This window comes from Lagopus muta, chromosome 18 (assembly GCF_023343835.1).
Source record: "Lagopus muta isolate bLagMut1 chromosome 18, bLagMut1 primary, whole genome shotgun sequence".
NCBI lineage: Eukaryota > Metazoa > Chordata > Aves > Galliformes > Phasianidae > Lagopus > Lagopus muta.
In genome coordinates this window covers 3,793,506-3,812,322 of record NC_064450.1, presented here as the reverse complement: position 1 = coordinate 3,812,322, position 18,817 = coordinate 3,793,506, and the positions used below count along the sequence as shown (strand labels likewise).

At 53.1% G+C, this 18,817-nt stretch overlaps 1 protein-coding gene across 5 annotated transcripts in view; it reads right to left on the bottom strand.

Annotated features, from left to right (window-relative positions):
* The window catches only part of SEPTIN9 (septin 9), a 117,271-nt gene that overhangs the window by 19,532 nt on the left and 78,922 nt on the right, over positions 1-18,817 (bottom strand). For 4 of the 5 annotated variants that reach the window (XM_048964967.1, XM_048964969.1, XM_048964970.1 and 1 more), the window contains one exon: positions 15,984-16,643. In XM_048964967.1, coding sequence (XP_048820924.1) covers positions 15,984-16,643 — 660 coding nt within the window. Of the gene's footprint in view, positions 1-4,842; positions 4,978-15,983; positions 16,644-18,817 lie in introns of those variants that run through there. The other variant, XM_048964972.1, reaches the window with a different exon arrangement.

Below are 18,817 nucleotides of genomic sequence, written 5' to 3'. Positions count from 1 at the left end.
TCACATTTAACAGAGCAATGGGAAAATGCAGGAGGCATCCACCACAGCCCGGCTGTCAGGAGCCTGCGAGCTGCTCTGGTGCCGGTTTGACTCAGTCCAGAGCTCCGATGGGGAAATCCCTGCTGTGCTCTTATCAGAGCTGCCTGATAACCGGTACTGGGTCCCCCACAGCACAGAGCTGCCCCAGCCACCTCTGCCTGTGCCAGAACAGGATGGGCCCTGCTGCTATTTGTCTTTCACAGAGATGTATATACGCAGACCTGAGAGGAGCAATGCAGTTGGATTGTCTTCCAAGCACTGCCTAAAAAAAATACCAATCCAACAGACACAAGCCCTGGGTGTGCAGCAGGAGATGCTGATGGACAGCCCACTATCTATTCTTGGGGTCGGCCACCTCCACCACAGCCCAGCCTGGAGACACACAGCCAGCACCTAACTTCCCCAACTGCCTCCTGCCATTACACACCCCAGGAGAAGTCCCTGTTGCTTAGCAAAGCACCATTCATCCCTAGCTTTGTGTTGCCCCAGGATCAGAAAGGGTTAATGCACTGCAGCTGGGCCAGCAATGCCCAGGACAAAGAAAGGCTTCATGCCACGGAGTCCCCAGTGCAGAACAAGGGGCCTTAATCCGATTCCCAAAGAAAATGTGGCTTTTACAGACCTGCTTTTTTTGAATCCATGGCAAGTGGAAGCTGGGCGGGGGTGGGAAGGAGATTCACTTCTGTATGGGTTTGAGGAGAAGGCGAGTTGGAGGAGGGCAGCAGTCCCCAAGCAGCGCCTGCACTGGGGGCACAGAGCACAGCCATCTTGGCCTGGCCATGGCCCTGAGCACCCCCAGACCTCAGCATCATTTTCACATTATTTACCAGGGAGCATCATTCCTGATGATGCACACACACAGGCTGCTGGACCACAGCAGTGACCAATAGAGGAGCATCTCCAGCATCACCCAGCCTTCTCACCAAGACACTGCCAGGAGCAGACGGTGCTCCCATCCCAGAGATGCAAATCAGCCACCCCTACATTCACCCCCAGCACAGCAGGGCCAGCCACATCCCTGCAATGAGCAGCACCTGCAGCCCAACCCCACTGCCAGGGCTCACTGCTCCATGCTGCGCTGCTGCAGGGAGATGCTGTGTGCCACATGCTATGGGCAGGCAGCCCTCAGGCTGTACTTTCAGCATTAACTCTTTCAGCTGAATTGTTATGTTTCATAGCTGTGAGGTTCCATGTACCACTCACGAGCCCTGCAGCCACAAAGGTATTTTGCTCTCAATACAAAAAGCCATGCAACGTATCTACAAAAGCATCCACAGTTCCAGAGTTATTGGCTGCATAGTGTGCCATGTGCTCCAGGTGTATTTTTCTGTTCCTGCCATGGAGCTGTGAGCAAGGCACACATCCTGCATGGCTTCATGCCTGGATGCTGTGTCCCACAGCCTGGAATCATGTCTGCATGGGGTAACAGCACTTGTTGGTTCACATAACCACATGGAGCAGCTCGCTCACAATCAGGACATAGGAGCCAAAACTTGCCATGTGCTGTAAGAGGATGCTCCTTCCCTCCTCTGCTCTGCACAAAACCTTCCCTGAGGCAGTAATAGCAAATCCAGCACAACGGTGCTCAGTGGGGGCTGGATGTCTGCAGGCTCCAAAGAGGGGCGAGCTGCAATGACCTCCATGTGGGGAAAGGCAGCCACAGGCTGTCAGTGCCCTCTGGCCCCGACCAGCTGCACACAGGGTTCAGTGTGCTGCAAAGGCTGTGCACACAGTGACAATGGCCCTGTTGGAGGCAGCTGGGGCAGGCAGCGCCTTCACAGATCCAGGGATGGAATCAGCCCCAGTGTGTCCAGCCCGGATGCTTCCTCCCTGGTGCTGTATGGATTTAGACAAGGGATGGGTTTAGAAAGGAAGCACAAAGCACTTCCCATCTGAGGGCACAGTAAAACCCCAAACTGCTGCGTGTGAAGATGCTGGGTGACAACATGTCCTTGGGGTACAGCAGAAAAGGTGCAATTCCTGTGGGCACTCAGCACACAGCTTCAGTTAGAAGCCTGCTGTGCCCAGCCCCCTGCCCAGAAATCTGAGCCTGAGCACTCCCCTTGTGCAGCTCCAACAAGCAGAGCAAGCTGCTGCTCTCCCACGACCATTGTGCAAGCAGCTGTCCCGAGTGGCAGGAGAAGAATAAGGAGCTGTTGTTAAAATATTAACAAACAAAAACAGAAAGGAGGAAAAGCATCCCCTCCTCCCTGGCTCTGACAATTCTCATCACCACAGCACTCTCAAAAGGCAGAGCACAAGGCACTGATGAGCTCCACAGAGCCAGCAGCAATCCCAACCCCAGCAGGCAATGCTGCATCAGCCCTTCCTTCCCACTGCCCACATGGACACAGATCTGACTCACCTGGGCTGGGGCAGGGCTCTCAACCTTAGTACAGACCCTTCTGTTGGGAGCCCAGCTTGGCACCACCAGCACCTTTGTGCTGCAGGGCTGTGGGATCCTGGGCACAGCATGGGATCTCAGCCAGATTGGAGTTGGGACCTAGAGGTATTGGCGCTGCAAAAGGAGCCCCCATTGGGCTGGTATCCCTTGCACCATGCCCAGACTGCTACAGCCCCATGTTGCCCCTATTGCCCTGCTGTGATTCCCTTCTGCTGCCTTCCATCCCCATGGCAAAACCCAAGCAGGGAGCACAGCTCCAGAACATGGGCAGGAGCAGCCTGGTGCCCACACAGAGCACAAGCAGCCTTCCACCCTGAAAAGCCTCAATGCAGGCCCTGACAAAGCGCTTTCCTGTGCTGCTGCCTGTGTTATGCCCATGGTATTTTCCCTCACTTCCCACCCCCGCTCAGCACAGCACTGCTCTCTCCATGCCCTTTCACTTTGCTCTCCCCTTATCCCAAGGGGATGCACAATGCCCATGTGCCGTGGATCCCTCAGCACAGCCACTGGGTGCAGATTTCTGTTCCCTGAGGCTGGGACAGCTCAGGCATAGACTTACCCAGAAGGACCAGGGGGGGAGGACACGCACTGCCTGGGATGCTGCAATGTGGCTCCCAGCTGCCTTCCGCCTCCGGAGCACGTGGGCCCACTGCCCCCGCAGCTCCCAAACTTCTCCAAAGTTTTGCCTGACTCTCCCCAAGAAGGACACGCAGCTCAGCTGCCCCCCATCCTAACCACACACAAAAAGCACTTGGCTTTCTCTCAGGGTAGCTAGTGTGGGGAAACCCTCTGACTTCAAAGGCGGCAGCTGCCCCTCCCACCCCATGCAGCCTCCCCCCAAAGCAGCCCCGTGGTTAAGGTGCTTGAGACATCATTTTCATCTTTTTCTGTCTTTTGTTTTGTTTTGTTTTTCCAACTCTGCCACACGCTTTTTGGGATACGTGGGGCAAAGCTGAGCCATGCTCCCATTTCAGGTCATGGAGACAGCACTGTCAGTGCAGTCAGTGGCTGCTCCAGAGGAATTTTGGGCTAAAAATGCTGCCCGTGCCCTAACTTGAAAAGAAACCATGGCATGTCCTGGAGCACAGGGAGCAAACCTAAGTTACCCCAATAGTGAGCAGACTCACAGTAGCGTCAGCACAAACAGGCTTTGCAGCTCTGCCTCCAGCTGCCAAACAGCAACAACAGCATCTCCCCTTTATGCAGCACTGTGATAGCAGCAAGAAGGGCAAGGGAGGGCTGTGTGCCTCCTCCTGTAAGCAGCCAGTAGGATCCACGCAGCACCGTGCAGCCTGCATGGCACAGAGCACTGGGAAATAGCTGCAACCTTTGGTTAACGGGGGGGGAGGTGGGAGGGCTCTGCTGCTCAGCGCTTGGCTGTGTTTATGCTGTGATTAATATCACCCCATGCACAGATACCAGATGTTCTCAGGGCAGGCTGGAGCGTATCCTACGTTACACCAAGACGGAATTTTTGGGCAACTTTCAGGGAGTGCTGAGGGCAGGAGCTAGTGGAGCACAGATTTTAGCAGATCCATATGAAGCCGTGCTTATCACACAGGCCAACATCCCGAGCTGGTTGCGATACCACAAGCTACACTTGCTGCAGTCAAAGCCTCATTACTTTTTTTGTCAATTACTCCAATTCCAACTGGGAAAGTCTCAAATCCCAGTGCGTGGGCTGTGAGCACAGGGCTGGCTTCAGCTCTGCCTCATGCTGCTCCCCACTGCTCAGCACCAGGGAGGAACTGCTCACATGGAGCCAGCCCTGTGGGCTCCCCATGGCCAAAGGGACACCGGGGGACAAGGGTGGTCAGGGGGAGCCGCCTCCAAAGCCCCCACTTCAGCTCCACAAAGCAGCTTCCCCATGCCTGGCTGTGACCAGGAGCACCGGGGTCACTGATGTGGGCGTCCTAATTAGTTGCAGAGGGGTTTGGGCTTGGAAATAACACAGAAGCCAAGCCTGACTGCATTGGAAGTGGCCATCCCAGCTCCTTGCAGGCCACACACTGCCCTACATGCAGCTGACTTCAATCAGGGAGGTTTCTCCTCGCCAGATGCTGGGTACAAAGAGGTGGGATGCATCCGTCCATGCTCAGGAGCAGAGGATCGTGCCCATCCCACCCAGCGTTCCACATACATAATGCCAAACTGATTATGTGACTGTGGACAGCTGCTATCACCACCAAGGCTCGTGGCAAACAAGTTAAACCAGAGGATAAGACAGTATCCAGGGCAGAAAACTACAGGAGAAGCTGTGCCTTCTGCCATTCCCCAAAGGTCCTCTGTGCCCTGAAAATCCCAAATGCAGGAATCCCAAGGAGGCAGAACCTCGTAGCATTCAGCTACAGAAAACAGCAATGACAAAGAGCATTCCTCCTCCCTCCAACCTCACTCACCACCTCCAACGCAGAGTCGGATGCTCACTGCAGCCGGGCAGAGCAGAGCGGGGTGCAGCACAGTGACCGCAGGCACTGGGGATACCAAACCCCACGCCGTCACCCTTCTACTTGTGCTGAAGCTGTGAGAGCTGTCTGACACCTCACACTGCTCTGGCAGACGCTGCCAGAGCAGGAAGGAAGAGTGATGTGGGCAGGCTGCCGGAAAGCCCTTGTTATAAAGGAACCCCTGAGTGATGCTCGCTCTGTCTCTCCTCCAGCTTTTCTCACAATGGCATTGTGCTGTGTGTACAAAACCATCGCTGAATCGTAAATTAACACCCAGAAACCAAAAGTAAAAGACCTTTGTTACTCACTTCTTCGAGCAAAGGTTAAACCCAGCTAAATACATCAGTTTTTGTGGAAAGGAGGAGGGTTTGGCAGGCAGTGCAAGGAACAGGAACGTGGGAATTCCTCCTACGGTTTGGCAAAGCGCTCTTCCTTCTGCATGGGAGCCCTGTGGGGTCTGTTCAGCCTCCCTCCAAAAAAGCTCCTCGCCAGTGGCCACAGGACCTGCTGCTGCCCCTGGGCTGGCAGAGAGGCAGGACCAAGGCACGCTGCCCAGAACTCTGCCAACCACAGGTGGCTGCTTGTGGAACATGTGATGGGCTCAATCACAATGTGAGCCCCACAGGGACATTTCCCAGTCCCTCTTTTTTATCTAGGGGCTTTAAGAAGAGCAGGGAAGAGCATGTGATGGGGGTCTTAAAATGCATGCCTAGCTTGCGTTTTGATTTTGGGGTATCTTTGCAGGTGCTTGGCTCTGCTACAGCTAACCCCCAGCTTTACAGCACCCACAAACCCAAGAGCAGCCCCTTCTTTCCGATCCAGTGGAAAGATATCCTTTCACAGGGTTTGTTCAGAACAGCTCTCCTACACACAAACCCATTGGACACCAAAGGTCCCCTCGAGCTCCATCTCCCTTTCACACACAGACCGGTGGTGGACACTTGCTACAGACATGGAGTTGGGGATGATCCACACTTGCAGCCCCCAGGCTCTCTTACAGGTACCTAATAAACAAAAGTAGCACCCACTGCCTCGTGGCCCTCTCCCATAAGATCCCCAAACCTCACCTCCCCAAGGCCAGCCCCAAGCCTATGAAGCTCACCATCCTGCTGAGCCCCGCAGCAACCTCCTATTCTTTCCTGGGACCCAGACCCTGCTGACCCTTCACATCCCTGAAGCACCAGCAGTACTCAGCCACCACTCAGCCACAGGGCGAAGCTGGACCGTTTATGGCCCAAAGGCAAAGCATCGTGGAGGGGCCCAAGAACAGACCCAGATCTGGAATTCGGGAGCGTTCAGGCATGCCTGGCGAGCAGCTCTGCCTCCCCGCAGTGAGGAGGGATGAGTGCTGCCCTCTGGCCCCTGTGCTGACTCTGCAGAGCATCTCCATGTGCTGCGTCCAAACCTTTCCCAGATGCTCCTGAGCCCCTTGCAGCACTGCAGCCCTGTGGAGCCATGGGAAGGGGGGCATGGAGGGGAAAGCCCTGGGGGAACTCCAGGGGTCAGCCAGAAAGAAGAAAAATAAATCAATGGTGCAGCAATTTACATAGCAATATTTCCTCCTTCCGGCAGCCCCGCATTCTCGCCGCAGCTGCTCAGCAGAATGCAGCAATGCCAAAGTGCCTCAATAGCTCCAAGAATCTCCCATGGAAGGACATTTCCTCTCCTTTCAGTTCCCTACGGGAATCAACCCGGGGCTGTGGTGTGGGGAACTGCTTCAACTTCTTCCTCGAGGTTTTGCTTTGCATTATGCAAGAGTAGCAGACACTGCTGCTTTTGGCCCTGCCCTGGGCTGTGCGCACAGCTTTCAGCCATCTGACTGCTTTCAGGATTAAACACAGCCTCATATTCCCCTCCTCCAGGTGGCCAAAACGCTCCCCACCAGACTTGTGCTTCAGACCCCTCACAGCTCCACTGCCCATCTCTGGACATGCTCCAGGGTCTCAATGTCTTTCCTGTGGTGAGGGGTCCAACGCTGAACACAGCACTCGAGGTGTGGCCTCATTAGTGTGTGGCCCATACAGAGGGACAGTCACCTCCAGCTCTGCTGGCTGCACTGTTTCTGATGCATGCCAGGATGCTGTCAGCCTTCTTGGCCACCTGGGCACAGAGCTGGCTCACGTTCAGCCAGCTGTCAGCTCATACACCCAGATTCTTTTCCTCCCTGCAGCTTTCCAGTCACTCTGCCCTAAGTCTGTAGTGATGCACGGGGCTGTTGAGACCGAAGTGCAGGACCTGGCACTTGTCTCGTTCAAGCTCATACAATTGGGCTCAGCCCATTGATCAGCCTGTCCAGATCACCCAGGGATGCACACCCAGCATGGACTGCTGCCCTCGTTGCTCACAACCTCTCCCATTTCTTCTCCATCTCCGCACATCCCTGCACGCAGAACCAGGCAGCTGCTGTTCCCTGCCTGGCCAGATAGATGGTGCTCAGCCACACCAAGTGGGGAATCGCTGCGCTGGAAGCAGTCACCACCTCTAACCGCAATAACTCAGCCTTGGTTCTGCTGACAGATGCAGGAGGTCCCACTGCAGCCCCAGAGTGACTCAGATCCCCACCATCCTTCCCCTTTCACTTCAGGATGGAAGATCGGCAAACATCAGCAGCAAACATTTCATCAAAAATCAGCACCTTCCCATTCTGATGCAAAACCCTTCCACGTTCTGATGGAACATCATTCTGCCTACGTTTTTCTTCCCACAAAAGCCAAACCCAGTGGAGCAGGGCACAGTTTGCCCACTTTTCCCTGCATGGCCCTCGGGTCCATTCTCCAGATGTGGGACGTCCTGCATCACCCCATGCTGTCCCAACCTTCACACCACTTTGGAGCCGGAAACTACGGCCATTTCCTGCAGGCACAGCTTTGCCCCGCAAACATTTGGGCCTCTGCAAATTGTTTGAAAATCAGACCTGGCAGCTGGAGCTGTGAAAGCAGAGGAGGGGCTTTTCTAGGGAGAATTCAGCCTGTGAAATCTACCCAATGCCCTTTGCTACAGAGCAGCAACAGTGGTAATAAAAGAGAAAAATCACTTTTGCATGTCTAAAAATGAGAAGGAAAAACAAACTGAATGTTCTCTGCCTGTCTGCGCCCCGAGGGACAGAGCAATGTTCTCCAGCACAGTCACAGCACCATTCCTCCTGTCTCTGCAGCCACGACTGGAGGCTTCCCGAGCTCTGTTCCTGCAGTGAATCCCAAGCAATGGCTTTGGTTTTGCTCACTGTGGTAGCGAGCATCCCACAGACCCACTGCCCCCACCCAGCAAGGAGGCTGAGATAACCCCAAAGTTGCTCCTCCTGCTCCCCCAGGTGGAGGCAGGGCGAAGCCCTTGGTCCTGATCCACCCTGCTTGGCCTCTGCAAGACATTTCAGCCCAGGAAATGAAGCAACGAAGCAGAGAGGAAATCCCAGTGCTCCCTCGGTGCTGTGCAGGAACCCTTCACCTCCCAACCCCAGGGCGTGCGCTCCTACGCTGCTAATTAACTTCCATTTGCTACCCAAAATAGGGCAGGGAGGATGGCTTCCCCTAGGAACACCAGCAGTAGGGCAAGAGCTCACATTTTGTCCCACTCCACAACATGGAGACCCCAACATGAGCACCCACATTGCCTCTCCCATGGCCACATCCCAGCCTGTGCCCACAGATGTCCCAGTCATCCTCTTGGCTCCTCCAAGGCCACGAGAAGGGGCACACGGGGACCTCAGGGTGGGGGTTGATGATCCCAAGGAAGGGCTCAGCAGCAGCTGAACTCGGTCTCCCACTTCCACCCCCATTTTATCAGCGCGTTGGGCCGCAGGAGGAAGTGAGTTCAGCCAGAGTTTGTCTAAACAATTATATTTTATCAGAAATGCTTCTCAGATAGACTCCATTTTTCTCAGGGCAGATCTGGATAACTGCAAGGTAATCTCAATTCTCTTTCCTATCTGAACAGGATGGAAAAGGGAGGACGTGGGCCAGAGCATCCCAAACTGCTCACCAACGCCTGCACCAGCAGCACCCAGTGCTCACAAACCAGGAGCCAGCACTCATCCCTCCCATTTACACACTTCCAAAGGTTACCTTCCAAATCTCATTTTCTCACTTCCAAATTACATGAATTCTTTTTTTCTGCTTTGATTTTTCAGCTTTCTTGAGTGCACCTGGGTTCCTTTCCCAGGCTTTTTTGCTACAAGTTGAGAATTTACTTTCCTTTCTGCTGCAAACCTCAATGAGTCACATAACTCCAGAGTGCTGGAGGAAAACAGCCTGGGGCTCTGGGGGACAGCATGGTTTCTACACAGGGACACGGTGTGACCACAAAGGACTTACCGTCAGCCCTGAGCAGCTTTCTATTGCCCAAGGATATCCAGGGAAAAGGAAAACAAATGACTAGACACATGGGCTTCTGGAGAGCACCAGCTGATATTTAAATTTAGGAGAAAGCAGACCGAAGAGTAGAGTGGACTGGAGGGGGCTTTGATAAAGAAACCATCCGATATCCTCACTTTCCTCCTGGACAGCTGCAGGAGATTTCTGCAAAACCAGCCCATAATCTGTGCAGAGCAGCTGCCCTCCTCCTGCCTCCACAAGAAGGGCTCAGCCCAATGCCACTTGTTGCATGGAGAAAGGACTCCTTGCAAGGACTGAATCTAAGCCCTCTTGCCACATTCACCTGCTTGTTATTATAAAAGATGAAACTGGAACATGTAGAGATTCACCCAAGGTGACGAGCAAGCAAACAGCAAAGGTAGGATCTTGACTATCCAGCCTCAAGCCATCTTCTCAACATTTTCCAGGCTCCCAGCTCCCAAACTTACTTCTGCTACTGAAAGAAGTGAGTTGCCAAAGCTCCTAGCTTCAAAAGAGCTGGTTATAGGGATCCACCCTGAATTCATTTCCATGCAGCAGACCTATGGAGAAGGGTTCAGAGGACACCACCATTTTGGTACAACAGCAAGAAGCAATTTAAGAGCCGTGAGCTGTAAGACAGCTGTAACTGAGAAAGCTGCTTTAAAGAGCTTATGTACTATTAACTTTTATCACAGCCCTCCCTTCCTAGGCACCATACCCTCTGGGATTCCCATCTAATCTCCATTGGCTGAGGTCTCCCCAAATTAAACTTCTCTTCGAGGAAGGAATGTCTGTCCCACTCTGTGCACAGCAACAGAGGAGCAAAGGGGAGAAGACAGAGCCTTCATAAAAAGTTAAAGCACCACAGATAAGCATCACAGACAGCCTGACCCACGCACTTAAGTAAATGTGCACAGCAAGAGGTTTGCAGAACAACCAGACCCAAGGGGAGCAGGTCTGCTGGGGCTGCAAAGCACAGCTGGAAACAAGGGACTGGGGCACAGCCTTATTTCTCCTCGATCACTTTATCTCTGGAAATAATATACCAGGGGAAAATTCATCTTGCCAACATGGGTGCTCAGCACGTATGGACAGAACCACACGCACCACCGAGAGCACTCCCTGCACAGCTCTCTCTCACCCACAAAGAGGCAGAAGGAGTTCGGATCTCAGCTCCCACTAAATATTTCTGCACCCCTTGTGAACTCAAGCCAGGGGCCGTGCTGGAGTTGCACCATGGGAAGCCTCATCCAGACCTCTGAGAACATTCAGGGGCTGCAGGGACCACCCAGCTCGCACACAACCTGGACGCAGCCTCTTGGGCTGCACAGCCAGAGCATAAATCCAAGGTTCTGCTTGTATGTGCTAAAGAATCAACAGTCTTTGAACTTCAAGGTGTTGAAAGATGCTTTGTTTTAGTAATTTTTGAGCCCTGCTGTACAAATTGCCTTTGCTATGCAAAGAACAACCCACTGCTTCGACAGAAGAAACTGCAGGCAATAGAATAGAAGTCAAGGAGGAGACAGCAAGCAAAAAGCCCCGTGCTGTCACTGCTGAGCTGGCACAGCAGCCTCGTACAGCTTGTTAACACTGTTTGCTTTTCACAAATACATAAACATCTGCAAACTTCTGCTGTTTGTAAGATGCTCTGGAGCCGTCCTTTTGGTCCAGCCTCATCTTTCAATATGTCTCTCCTACTGCCTTCATGCCACAATATGGTGAAACAAGACAACCAAGTGAGATATCTGTGCGTGACCCCACAGAAATCCAGGTAACTTCTATTCCCAGGTCTGTTCAGAAGACAAATGAAACAAAGGCCTACAAACCTGAAGGAAAGCAGCCCTCTCCCCAAGTCCCTCCTCTAAAAGCTGTAACAGATGGAAGAAAAACTGGGTCCAGTGGAGTCTGAGCACAGGCTGCAATCCAAGAAGAGCTGCTTCTTCCATTTATAGCCACATTCACTTCGACTCCATTGCAACATCTTGGACAATGCAAAAGTGTTTGCGGCTCTGTTTGTTTGCTGGAGGAGTAGAGAACACAACTGGCTTGCTGTCAAGTTATCTGCTTTGGACACGACAGTGTTTGATCTTCTCAAAACAAAGTAATCTCCATATAATCTCCATTCAGTTCCTCAATTCCTCTCACAGAGTTTACAGTGCTGGCACCGTACCCAGCTTACGGTGTCCTCCCAGCCACTGGCCAACAGAAACATCTCAGGCTGGGACACAGATCTAGAAATAGCATAGAAGAAAAGCTATTCCTTGCAGAAGGTTCATCGCCACTGCTGCCACCACCTCCCCCAGCCAACAGGGAGAAGCCACACAACCAGCGGCCAGCCCTTACTGTAAGAGATCAAAGCAAACTGTTTGTTTTATCTTGGTAAAGATAACGGATTTTATTTGCCTTATCAGCCTGTGGGATGATTAACCCAAATGTGAGAAAGCTGGAGGATGCCAAAGGAGTTGTAGGGCGGGGAGTGTGTTCCAGAGCACAACCACTATGGGCTCCAGACACACATATACCACAAGATAAACACAGCAACCCCTCGGTCTGCTCTGTGCATGACACCCACTGCTCCCAGACAGAGCTGCACATCCAGCAGAAGGTTGGGTACAGCAGGAAGGGCCCTGCATGGGGCTCACAGCCCAGACCCCACCAGGATGTGGGACCAGCACTGCAGCAGCATGTCAGCAGGCACACCTGGTTGCTTTCTCCCAGTCCAGGAAGCTCAGCCTTTATGCAGTCCCTGCAAGCTTCTGGGAGTAAGCACATGGATGCATGGCCTCGTGCACAGAGCCAGCTGAGAAGGGGAAGGGCCATGATTTCTCTGATGCTCAGCAACCACAGTTTCACCCTCATCCGGCTTCAAAGAAGACAGGGCAGGGAAGGGGGAAGAGTCCTATTTCCGATGGGAATCCACTACTTCGCACGATGAACCCCCACTGGTGAGATCACTGCTTTTCCTACAGGCCCTCAGGGACTTCCAGAGAGACAGTGAATTCTCCGTTTGTTTGCCATTTGTATCCAAAGAAAATCCTACATCCCCAATGGGTCTCGCATAGCAATGACCTGAGCTGAACAGCAGCCCACACGTTTGGGAGCAACATCCTGATGGTCAAGGATGGACAGCAGTGCGGCACAACCACATCACCCAGCCTCCTTCCTGCTCCAAATACAGCCCAAAATGAGACCAGATGAGCTACCCCAGCTGCTTACACATGGGCATGCACTGCTGCCATCCCCATGCAGACACCCAGCACGTGAGCACACATCCCTGTGATGGGACACAAGCATCCCTTCCGCACGCAGGCTCCTCACATGCTCTCCTTCCAAGTCCCTGCTCCTCCAGGACTCCATTTTTCCAGATTATCTCATTTTTGGCACCTGCCCTTAGCACGCGGATTTGGACTCTGTGTTTCTCATTCAGCCTCTCCATTTGGTATCTCAGGCTGTAGGCGCTTTTCCTGTTAAAAATAATAACAACAGCAGCAAAAGAAGAAGAAGAAGAAGAAGGAAAAAAAAAAGACTACTCATAATCTAGCCCAAATGTGTCAGCTGGTTTTAAGGAAACGTTTCCCTGCAGCTTTAATCTCCTCATACAGTTAAATGGCTGTGCAGCTCAGGGAGCTGGAAATGATTACTCACTGTTGATCCGCACAAGCCTGACCCCTTTATTGTGGCAGGGCTGCTGTGCGAGCGGCCCCTGGGTCCCTCTGAACCCCGCCTCTGTGCTCAGCATTGTCCCTACAGATCTACACCAAATGCAAGGCTCCCTAATGACCCATGCAGGACAACTGGGGCTGTGCCCCCAGCAGTGCCCCCAGCAGATTGCAGTGGGTCCCTGTTTTTTGGAGATGTCCTTCACGAGTTCTGTGGATTGGAAAGTTCTTTCTCTCTCTCTCTTTTTTTTTTTAGCTAACTCTAATGGAGCTTTTATATGAAAAATAAAGTTCTAAGGACAAAGCTTGCCTTAGGGGTCCAGGCTGGAGAAAAAAAAAAGAATGGAAAAGTTGAATTGTTTCATTCTTCTGAAGTCCCTGTGCTTTTCCTGCAGCAGCAGAAGGGAGCTTGCTGCTATCTCAGGGATCCTGGCACCCACACAGATGTCCCAGAGGGGGAGAAAACTCCATAAGAGCTGCACTCCTGTGCACATTTCAGACTGCTTTACCCATCACTGTGCAACAGCACAGAGATGTGCTTCATCCAGACGTGGCTGTAGCACAAGTCAAGCTTCTGCTTCGGGTGACAGCTCCAAGCACTCACATCATCCACCCCCATCTACCTTTCTAGCTACAGCAATGGGAGACGTGGGCAGCGAGGCCATGGGCAGAAACCAGAAAGACCATCAGGTCAGAAGGGCTTCCACTTCTCACTCAGGATCCTTTTAACCCATTGCTGCGATCCCAGAACCCCAGATACAAACAGGTCCACATCTTGGGGAAGCAGAGACAGAACAGAAAGCTGGCATGAAAAGCATGAACTTCTCTGCTCTTCCCTCCCAATCACCACAGACTTGCAAGATGCAAAGAACAACATGCTTTCCCAGATGAATAAGCCAACATTGAAAGCAACACTCACTCAATTCACAAGCCCTCAAACAATAACAGTAAAGCTGTGAATTTTCCAACGCGCCTCTGAAAACATGTTTCTGTGCCCAGCAGAGCATGGAACACAGCCAGCCCCATGTCGGGCTGCTTGTGTTCCTGCTGTCATCAGCTCCCCAAACTCAACGTTAAGCCCCACAAGAGAACGGGGGATGCACCTTAGGGAGCACAGGAGGAAGAGAGAGAGAGTGCAACAGACAGAGGTGGGAACAAGTATTTCTTGCTCCTGTGCCCCACCAGAGCTCCTCCTGCAGTCTCCTCACACTGAGAACCACTGCTTCCACCCGAATGAAGCTCAGAGTTGCAACCACTGCTTTCCTTCAGGGCCTGGTCAGGGAGATGGCCCTCCTCCAGCCACCTCTTCTGGGACATAGGGTTCAGCACAAGAGAGCACAGCTGAGCCCAGCAGCTGGGGGCTGCGTGTCCTGGCATGGGGCTGGGGGCAGCTGGCACATCCCCGGTGCAGCTGCTTGTGCCAGAGCTGCAAGGCATGAGGTGCCAGGGTGTCTGTGCTATGGGAGCATCCCATGGGTCAGAGTGGGAACAGGACTTCAATCCCTTGCCATGCACAACATATTTTTCACCTGAGAAGTTGTTCTGGGGCCAGAGTCACATGAGCAATGAGCCTGCATTCACCTGCAGGGCACCCTGAGGAGATGCCACCCCTACCTGGTGAGCAATGGCCACGAGGTCTGGGCATGTGCCTGAGCTGACCAGCAGGCAGGAGCCAGAGCCCTTCCTGCTCCTTTAGCCTCTCTTCCTGGCTCTTTTCGGATGTACCCAGACTGAAAGCTCCTTTTGTACCAGCACCAGCCTGTCCTGCTCTGTAAGGCAGACCCCAGACAGCCGGGCTCTTTGCTAAAACCCATCCCCAGCAGCTGTCCTGAGTTTCTGGAGTCCTTTTTGATGCAGAGAGCCCTCCCTTTCCCCCCTGTGCAGCTGGGGCGTTCAGCAGCTCAGATTCTTCTGCTCTTAAAGTGCCCAGCTGCCTGACATTCAGAGCTTGAGGAGCTCACAGCAGCCCAAACTCAGCAGGGTGAGGTCAGGCACAGGGCACAACAGAGCCCTTGGCAACTTCCTCATTACTTTTGGGGATAAAACCCAGTTAGAGAGGCCCCGGCTGAGCCCACGGTCAAGCCCACTGCTGATCCCCAGCCATGCCCAGATGGAGCTGCACCAGCCTGCTGCCTACTGGAGCCTTTCATTCTCTCCATCCGTGCTCACAGTCAGAGAAAACCACCCCTGTCTTACAGATCTAACATCAGCTTCAGCGTGGACACCTCGTCTGCTTCCAGACTGCACATACATACCAAAACCCCAAACCCCAGCAGCAGGGCCCATTTGAACCTCGCAGCATCTTCTGGGTAGGACCAATCTGAGACTGGCTGCATGCAGCAGCAATAGAGCTGGGGCACATGGCAGGGCAAGGCTTGGGATGGGATCCAAGAACACAGGAGCCGGACCCCAGGGCAGACATGGAGCTCACAGGGTCTCACCCTGGCACTACTCCCCATCAAAGCTCCGCAGAGGAAAGAGCAAGCACGTGATGAGGAATGGAAACATAATTAAAGGCTAAAAGAGAAAAATCTCTAAAACATTAAGGAGGGTAAATGACGGCCAGTGGGGGAGGGAAGCTGGCTTTCATGTCTAATACGGGATTAATCGAAAACAAGATGCAGCTAATAGAAGGCAGGGCTCCAGTTTAATACTGGCTCTGATCCATGATGTTATTAGACTTTGGCTCCAGCAACCAGCAGGAAAAAAGAAAAACCCTGACTCCTGCTAATGAAGAGGCTGTTTCTGCCCCACAACTATAAACAACAACATTAAACAACAACCCATCACAACAACACCTCCACAACCATCACATTTTCCAGCATGTCAGAGGCTTTCTGAGATGCTGCACAGGCAGGCGGGTCTGTGCTGGCAGAAGTGTCTTCTTCCGCAGGCACCCAAGCTTTTGGCATTTGCTCATTTTATTTCTTACAAGCTTGATAGCACGTCTCATTCCAACTGACAGCTCTTTCAGCCAACATAAAACCAAGTCTAACAGCCATGTATGTAGACACACGAGACAAGATGCAAGCTCAGCCCTGAAAGCCATCACTGCTCAAGCTGGAAGCTCCAAGCTCCCAACCCACCGTGCGGCCGTACTCACCTTCTTCTCTCTTTGGTGGGCTCTCCATCAGCACCGGCTGCGGCTTTGGCTCTGCCTGGGGAGGCTGTGGGGCCGGCACATGCTCCATGCTCTCCACTTGCCGTGCCAGCGGGGCTGGCACCTCGGCAGCCTTGGCTACCTGGATTTCCACGCGCTTGGTGGCCACGTCGGGCATGGGAGCGCTGGGCGGCTCCGCTCTGCGCTGGGGCATCTCGGGGATCTTCGATGCTGGGGCGTCCGCCCGCCGCAGTCCCGGCTCCTGGGGTTTGCCGAGTGTGATCTCAGTCCTGCGCGGGGTTGGCTCCGGGGCTTTGTGCCCCAGCACATCTGCTCTTTTGAGGCCAAACCTCGACAACCCCGAAGTGGAGTTCTCCACCTGCTTGGATGAGATGTCAATGGAGATTTCTGTTCTTCTGGACACCGGCTCTGGCAGTTTGGGTCCGGAGTGTTCCACTCTCCTCAGAGGGGCCTTGGGGGATCGCTGGGCTGTGGGGTCTGCATGTCTGGCAGATGGCTCCGAGTTCCTGGCACCGAGTTCCTGAAACTTCTGTGTGGAGCTGGACACGGTGGACCTGAGGAGAGGGTTTGGGGTCCGTCTTTGTGGGGTGGAGGAATTTGAAGACTGATCTACCTCCTCGACCTCAAAAGATCTTTTCAGAGCTGAAAGAAATTAAGAGGAATTCAGAATTTAGTTACCATCCATCTGAGCATCTCAAGAGACGCTTCCAGAAACCTCCGGTAATGTGACCCCATTACCGCTCCTCCGCTCTGCCATGAGGACTCACAATCCCATTTAACACGTGGGGGACAGAGGGACAGAGAAACAACAAACCCAGAAGTGAAGCTGGAACATGAAGCAGGAAATGCAGCCCCAGAAAGCCGGAGCAGCACCCAGCCCAGTGGAGTACAGTACCAAACACTCCAAACGCTTCCCTTCGCCTCTCCCACCCAAAGGATAAACACCAGCTGCCCACTGACTGCTGCCATCCAAACCCAAATCTGGAAAGTGAAAATCTCAGAAGAGAGAACCCAAATAACGCTGCAAAAAAAACCGAAGGTGGCAGTCACAAAAGCTCATATCCTTAAAAACTGTTCTTAGAGATCATTCAAGCCAAAGTGCTGAAAAACAATAACATGAGACCCCCACAGTGCAGGAAGGAGCAAGCTGGGAGGCCCAGATTCTACAGCCAGGAATCTTTCCAAGGAAATCTGATGGACAACAGTGTCAGCTTGCTGGCTCCGAGCCACAGCCTGACAAAGGGGACGGAGCATCACCAAGGGCAGCCTCCATCCGCCAGGCAATGCTCCCTGCCCCACTGTACACTCCCCTGGAAGGCTGAGCTGGGTTGCGCCACTCAACACAATGAGCCCACCCATCCTTTCCTCTAACAGCACACTGCAGGCGAGCTCCAGTCTTTGAAAGCCACACTGAGATCACACAAGACACCAGAAATGTCAGGGAGACTTGAGCACAGCCTTCCCTCCAGGCACCCCTGGTTACCCCTTGTCCTGCAGCCAAGAGCCCCTGGCACACACCGGGGTGCTGCAAGAGCAGCTCCTGTGCTCAGCAATGGGAACCATCTGCTGCAGCTGCCGGCAGGGAAGGGCAGGGAAGCGTCCACGTGGCAGCCGCTGCGGCTCAGCCTCACCAGCAGATCGTGATCACAGCTGCTGACACAAGTAGCTCAGGGCTGTTTTGCCTTTTTAGGGGGAATACCCAAAAACACTGTTCAGTCTCCAGCAGGAGAAGTGCTGGGGAGCAACAGTGTGCCTGGGACAGGCTGTGTCAGGGACACGACGCGCAGGCAAGCTGAGCACGAAAACCCCGTGCTGCCACTGGGGGGTGGCACCCAGCCAACTCATTTATATCTCCCTGGTGAGCAACACCTGGGCACAGAGTCCCAGTCCAACTGTTGACCCAATCCCCACCACAACCTCTAAACCGTGTCCCTAAGTACCACATTTCTATGGTTCTTGAACACCTCCAGGGACGGTGACTCCACCACCCCCCTGGGCAGCCTGTGCCAATGCCTCGTCCTGCACTACCATGTATTCAGGAGGAAGCAGAGATCTGCATCTAACTCTCAGTTATCACACTCCAAGAACAATGAATCAATTTTAAATAGTTCCCAAGCTGAGATTTAATCTGGCAGGTCCACAGCACTCCAGCACCAAGCCTGGGCTCAACAGATGAGTTCTCCACCACTTCCTTTCTCTGTCACATCCCTAATAACACTTCAACCATTCTTCTCCCCAGTCCCAGCTTCCAAACAACGTGGAAGGCCAGCCTAGGCTGAGTTTTGCAGGAAGGGGACATTGAAGGGGATGGAGCACAGCCACACACCACCAGCTCCCTGATGGCTGTGATCACAGTTCTGTCCATGGTGGGCAATTAAAGCCTGCTCATCACTCCTCCTGCCAGCCTATTCAGTTCCTTTTTATTTCCTTCAATAAAGAAGCCTAATTACCTAATGACAGATGTGTCTGCAGGAACAGACAGTTTAAAGTAAATGCTCTCAAGGAACCTGAGAGCAAAGGAAATATTGGCGAGCTTCTTTTCTTTGCAAACGCCCCTCTGGAAATGTCCCTATGCCATGTGTTTTGGGGATTTCTTTTTGTATCAAAAGCTTGTTACCAAGTCAAACAGCTGCTTCTCTGTGAATCACCTCTGCCATGTCAGCTCCTTTCTGTCCATTTGCTATCACCAAAAGCAAAGATGGCACTAGTGATCGTCATTGGGGAACACACAGTCTCTTCTGTTGACATCAAGCCCCTAAAAGTGCCCCAAGCCCAAGGCAATCTTGCCCACGGCCCTCAGCACAGCTCCTGGAATA